General features: G+C 56.3%; 1 protein-coding gene across 1 annotated transcript; it reads left to right on the forward strand.

Annotated features, from left to right (window-relative positions):
• Positions 1 to 200: 200 nt before the first annotated feature.
• LOC139596106 (PHD finger protein 7-like) lies at positions 201 to 2790 on the forward strand. The gene is made up of 10 exons (XM_071440146.1): positions 201 to 282; positions 590 to 681; positions 767 to 868; positions 1156 to 1280; positions 1357 to 1554; positions 1605 to 1772; positions 1988 to 2101; positions 2248 to 2366; positions 2526 to 2571; positions 2676 to 2790. The coding sequence occupies exons 1-10, from the start codon at positions 201 to 203 to the stop codon at positions 2788 to 2790; spliced, it is 1161 nt and encodes a 386-aa protein (XP_071296247.1).
• Positions 2791 to 5659: the final 2869 nt, after the last annotated feature.

A 5659-nucleotide genomic window follows, 5' to 3' on the forward strand; every position in this document is an offset into this window, starting at 1 on the left:
TTCCCAGAATCAGCGGAGGAACAGCCAGAGGACACTGTGGTGTTCCTTAACGCAGCGACGGGAGGAGAAGGCGGACAGGAGCAGGGCTCACGCAGGGCTGAGCAGGGAGTAGAACCTCGTGGCTCTGGGCCTGTTCTGCAAACTCCCCCCCCCACTCTTCTTCCTCCCATAGAGAGAGAGGAGCAACACCTCGAGCGACAATGTCACTGGAGGACAGGGACTCAGCACAGACACCGGCCATGGCTGGCAGCAAGCAGGAGGGCCCTGGTGCCAGGGAGGCAGGTGAGGGCAAAGCAGCCCTCTGACAGCCTGGCCCAGGGGCTCTTGTTGCAGCAGGCAGTGTGGGGATCAGAGCAGAGGCAGGGGGAGCTGCTCGGCCATGCCGGGGCCGGGAGCCTCCTTCCTGCCCATGTCGGGCCCAGCTGGGCCAGGGGGCAGCTCCTGGGACAGCCGTGCCTGCAATGGCCCCTGCTGTGCAAGGCCTCCATCAGCCAGGCAGGGACAGAGCAGCCTTGGGGCCGATGCTGCTGCAGGCTCAGAGCCCCGCAGAGCTGCTCATGTCCGCTGCCACTGGCTCTGTCCCCTGCAGCCTGCATGCTGTGTCGCCGAGCCGAGGCTGACCCGGACGTGTGCGGTGACAAACTGGAGAAGGGTGGGCTCTGTGCCCACGTGTTCTGCATGGTGAGTGACTCCGGGCGCTCCCTCCACCGTTGCAATGAGCAGCTCCTGCCGCCCTCTCCTCATCAGCTCCTCCCCTTGCCTGCAGCTCTTCGCCACTCTACTATTTCGGCAAGAAAACCACCGCGTTGGACTCATGGGCTTTCTCCCTCGGGATCTCCTAATTGCAGTCCGGCGGGCGGCACAGAAGGTGAGAGCGTGACAAGAGCAGGGAGATTTGTGCCTGGCGAGGTTTGCCAGAGCTTAGCGCAGAGAGCAGGAAAGAAAGGCCGGCCCGACAGCCGCGACAAAGTCTGGCTCCCAGCAGCTGTGGCACAGAGGCCCTGGCACAGGAGCCTCCCTCCTCCACCAGGCGGCTCTGTGGGCTGGGACCCGGCAGCGGCCACATCCTGCGCCCTGCCCGGAGCCGTGGGGCTGCCAGGGGAGCCCTCGAGGCTGCTGCTGCTGCTGCTGATGGGGCTGCTTGGCTCTTTCCAGTACTGCTGCGTCTGCGGCCAGAGCGGGGCAACCATCATGTGCTCTGTGCCGGAGTGTGACAGATGGTTCCACCTGCCCTGTGCCAAGGAGGGCGGCTGTGTCAATGTATACGTTACTCCGTTCAGGTACCTCCTCTCCCTTTCTGGCCATCACTGGGGAAGGATCCAGCATTTCTCACTTTCCCCTTTGCTTTGCCCCCAGCTCCTTCTGCCCTGAGCACCGTCCAGAGCAGGAGGTGGAGGTGACTCCAGAGCCGGACACCATTTGCTCCATCTGCTTGGAGCCTGTGGAGGACAGAAAGACCTTCACAACCCTGGTGTGCCCAACGTGCAAAAGGGCCTGGTTCCACAGGGACTGCATCCAGGTTGGAGCCCTCCCCTCAGCCCTGGGGCACAGCAGGTGCTCAGCAGCAGCAGCAGCAGCAGCAGCAGCAGCAGCAGCAGCAGCAGCAGCAGCAGCAGCAGCAGCAGCAGCAGGGCCTCGCTCACCCTGCCTGTGTTTGCCCTGCAGGGACAGGCCATGCGCGCTGGTCTTTTATGCCTCAAGTGCCCCCTGTGCAGAGACAGTGGGGAATTCCCTGTTGAAATGTTCATCTTAGGGATCCGAATCCCCTTCAGGTTGGTGTCCTTCTGCCTGGCCCACCAGCCAGGAGGGTACAAGTGCTGTGCTGTGCCAGGCCCTGCCCCAGGAGCCCTGGCCCTGCCCTGTCCCGTGAGTCTGGGCTTCAGCTTCGTGCCCAACTTGGAAAAGCGCTGGAGAAAGAGCAGGGACACCCTGGATCTCCATGAGGGGAGGGCAGCAGAAATTCATCATCTCTTCCTTTCTCCATCAGACAGCCGACATGGGAGGACAACGATGCTTTCGCGGAGCTAGGAGAGAGGCATGGCCAGTGCAATGCCAGGGATTGCCTTTACCCTGGAGGCAGAGAGGAGGCAGAGGAAGAGGGGTAAGTTGGGATGCTGCACCTGGGGCTCTGCAGGGAACCTGTGTCTCCACAAGGGCTCAAAGCGGGAAGAACCAGAAGCGTTTGGCCAGACAACCACCTTCTGGCACACTTTGTTCTCAGTGCTATGAGCCTGTTTGCCTCCCCAGGCCCTGGCAATTGCTCCTGTGCTCCTCCTGTGCTGCTGAGGGCACCCATAGGCGCTGCTCTGGCCTGAGAAACAGCACACACAGATGGGAGTGTGACACCTGTGCTGGGCTCGGAACATGTATGAGTCAAAGCCCCCCTGTGTCCCTGGGCTGGGGGCAGTGCCCAGGCCGGGCTTGGCAGAGTGCGTCCACTGCTGGAGGGCTGGGGGCACTGCTCTGGCCTGGCCTGGCCTGGCCTGGGCCTGGGGGGCCTTTGACATTCCCGCTTGCCCTTACAGCCTCCAGGGTTGAGTCAGAGCTCAATGGCCCCAGGCTGGCCAGACAGTCAGGACTGGAATCTGCTCATGGCTCCTTAGAATCTGAGGCCATCATGCCCAGCTCCCACAGCCCTGTGCCATTGGTGCTGGTTTCCCCATCGCCATCTCCAGAGACGAGCAGCCACAGCAGGCCTCAACACGCAGCGTGGCAGCAGGCGCTGCCATCTTCCTCACTGGACACCAGGAGAATCAGCAGATCAAGGTCAACATGCAGCAGGTCCTCTGACCCTGAGAACTGGGTCCATTCCAGACGTTCTGGGCCCGGCCGCAGGCAAAGCCGCTCTCGCCAGCAAGGTCGGGCCCAGAGTCCATGTGTCCGCTCCAGGAGTCCCTGTGACAGGAACAGTGGGACAGGGCCAAGGTCTGAGAGGCCCAGGCAAAGGGAGACACCTGCATGGACGTCCCCCAGACGCAGCCGCTCCCACCAGCAAGGTCGGGCCCAGAGTCCCCCTGTCCGCTCCAGGAGTCCCTGTGACAGGAGCAGGGGGACAGGGCCATGGGCTGAGAGGCCCAGGCAAACGGAGCCACCATCACAGGCATCCCCCAGACACAGCCGCTCCCACCAGCAAGGTCGGGCCCAGAGTGCACCTGTCCGCTCCAGGAGTCGACGTGACAGGAGCAGGGGGACAGGGCCAAGGGCTGAGAGGCCCAGGCAAACGGAGCCACCATCACAGACATCCCCCAGACGCAGCCGCTCCCGCCAGCAAGGTCGGGCCCAGAGTCCACCTGTCCGGTCCAGGAGTCGCCATGGCAAGAGCAGCAGGAAAAGGCGAAGGACTGAGAGGCCCAGGCGAAGGGACACGTCATCGGGGACGCCCCCCAGACGCAGCCGCTCCCGCCAGCAGCGCCGGGCCTCGACTCAAACTGTGCGGTCCAGGAGTCGCCAGGACAGGAGCAGGAGGACAGCAGCGAGTGCTGAGAGGCCCAGGCGTAGGGGGACATGGTCGGGGACATCCCGCAGGAGCAGCCGCTCGCACCAGCGACGTCGGACCTCAGCTGGGACCTCCAACAGCAGCACGTAGCGTCATCTTTTCTTTCTAGTCCATGTGTTGCTTGCCGGAAGTGAAGGTGAGAACGCTCAGTGCAGGGACCTTGAGATGTGCAGGTCTGTGAGAAAACCATATCAGCTCTTGATGTTTCTATTGGCAGGAAAGAAGTCTGTGCTAAATACCTTGATTTCTGTGTAAGCGTGTATTCAGTGAAAAGTCACTTAAGGATGTGGCTAATTACAAAGGACTCTTGTTCCTGCCTTTAGACTCCAACCTCTGATGTTTCCCCACTGCTTACCCTTGATAATGAACGACTCCTTAACGGGCTTGGATATGCTTAGGGAGACATTCAGAGCAAGGTGGCTCTTAGGGAAGCTGTCTCTGAAAAGGACGTGTGCTGTGTTGCTATCTTTGAACAATCTCATTTCAGTAAAGCCAAAAAAAGAAGAAAGAAGAGAGTGAGGCACTGCCTCAAGTGGCTGAAGACAACTTTGACAGTATTGCTGCGGATTTGAAAGACTTGATTGGACCTTCAAAGAACAAACCAGAATAGACGGAGGAAATACCCTGGGGCAAAGAGGATGCACAGGACTCTGCCCCAGGGTATTTCCCTTCCATTTGGGACCTTTGCCTGAGAACGACACAGCTCAGAAGCTGAGTACTTTCACGTTTTCCTACTTTGGAGGCACAGAGGAGTTGGGCATCAAAGAAGGCAACAGCAGAACCCTTCTAACATGCCATTGCTAAGGAAGAGCTTCTGGCAGGCACTGTAGGGCAATACAGTGTAAAGAAGGTCAGGGTCCAGGGGATTTTCAGCAGCAGAAGTCAGTTATTAGGCAGAAGCATTTTCATCTTCATTTCTGCTTGCCAGGGCTCTGGTAGATTAATGAGAGGTAACTCTTGCTTGCATCTCAGGAATTCTGAAAGGCATGCTTTGAGAAGGCATTGGGGTTTCTGCTGAGTGGTGAAAAAGCTGGTTCTCATGCCCTGAATTCCTCAAACGGGTTAAAAGGTGACACACCAGTCATATCAAGTTTCATAGAACCCAACAAGATTTTAAAGGAAATGTGCGTTAATGTAGAGGGAGGAGCAAAGTCCGGGAGCTGACCCCAAGATCCATGCGCATTCTGTTTGTTACTGAATTCTACTCTTGGACCTTTAGAAAAAGGAAACGGAATGACACATGATCTTTGGGGTGTCCTAACCTTAGATAAAATGAGGCCGTCTGAAATGAAGATGAAACAACATTTAATCGAGTCCCAGTCATGTAGGAGAGAAAAGAAACCGCGAGAAGTTATCCACAATATTAAAAAACCCAACGCAACAGCACAAAGCAACGAGTCCCCCACACTTGTGCTGAACTGAGAAGGTATTCATGGTCTTCTGAATGCAATGACAAATGTTTAAGAATACATAAGGGATCCCTAGAACAAAGTGGAGCAGAGATGTAGCTTAGAAAATCTGGCAGGGGCAGATTCTGTCCTTCCTAAATCTGTCTTCTCCACTCTAAGTATTTCACTTGAAAGGAGGAATTTTTCCTGACCAGTAGGGGAAGAATCTGGTTTTGGCTTTTTTTCTCTATGGGTGCTGTCATTGCAGAGCCTTATGCCCTTGGAACAATAAAGCCGGTAAAAGCCACATGGCAAGAGGATCCACGTTTCCAAGACAGCAGTTCTGAGGGTGATGATGAGCCTGAGATGTCAGAGATTGAACAGGACCAAGAAATGCAAGTTCCATTTCTCTTTGTTGTCTACTTGGCTGTAGTAGTTGGATGCTGTGGGAATATTAACTCAGGAAATGGGAAACGGACATTGCACACCTCTGAGCAACCAAAGTCATCTCGGAAAATCGTTTGTGCTGCACAGAGTCAAAACTCCCAGCAGCACATTTGATGTGAAGATGAATATGGGAAGAGAGAGTTGAGCACAAGAAATTAACTGGGTCATTTTGATTGGACCAACTCCAAAGTGAGTTTGGCTAAAAGCCAAAGACACAGTCAGTTTTCTCTCTAAAAGTGGGTTTTGTAAAATAAAAAGCTCTATTTGGGGTTCCTAGGGAATAAAGCTTTTCAATGTATACCATTTCTCTGAAGCACTAGAGTTTGAA

Source organism: Agelaius tricolor, unplaced genomic scaffold, assembly GCF_023055355.1.
Source record: "Agelaius tricolor isolate 1412-34295 unplaced genomic scaffold, bAgeTri1.0.p SCAF_14, whole genome shotgun sequence".
Lineage (NCBI taxonomy): Eukaryota > Metazoa > Chordata > Aves > Passeriformes > Icteridae > Agelaius > Agelaius tricolor.

Excerpts from the sequence above, each read along its gene's own strand:
- LOC139596106 (XM_071440146.1), top strand. The coding sequence starts at position 201 with ATGTCACTGGAGGACAGGGACTCAGCACAGACACCGGCCATGGCTGGC. Across the intron at positions 2,367-2,525 it reads CTGTGCTGGGCTCGGAACAT|CCTCCAGGGTTGAGTCAGAG; the intron begins GTATGAGTCAAA and ends TTGCCCTTACAG. Across the intron at positions 2,572-2,675 it reads GGCCCCAGGCTGGCCAGACA|AGACGAGCAGCCACAGCAGG; the intron begins GTCAGGACTGGA and ends CGCCATCTCCAG.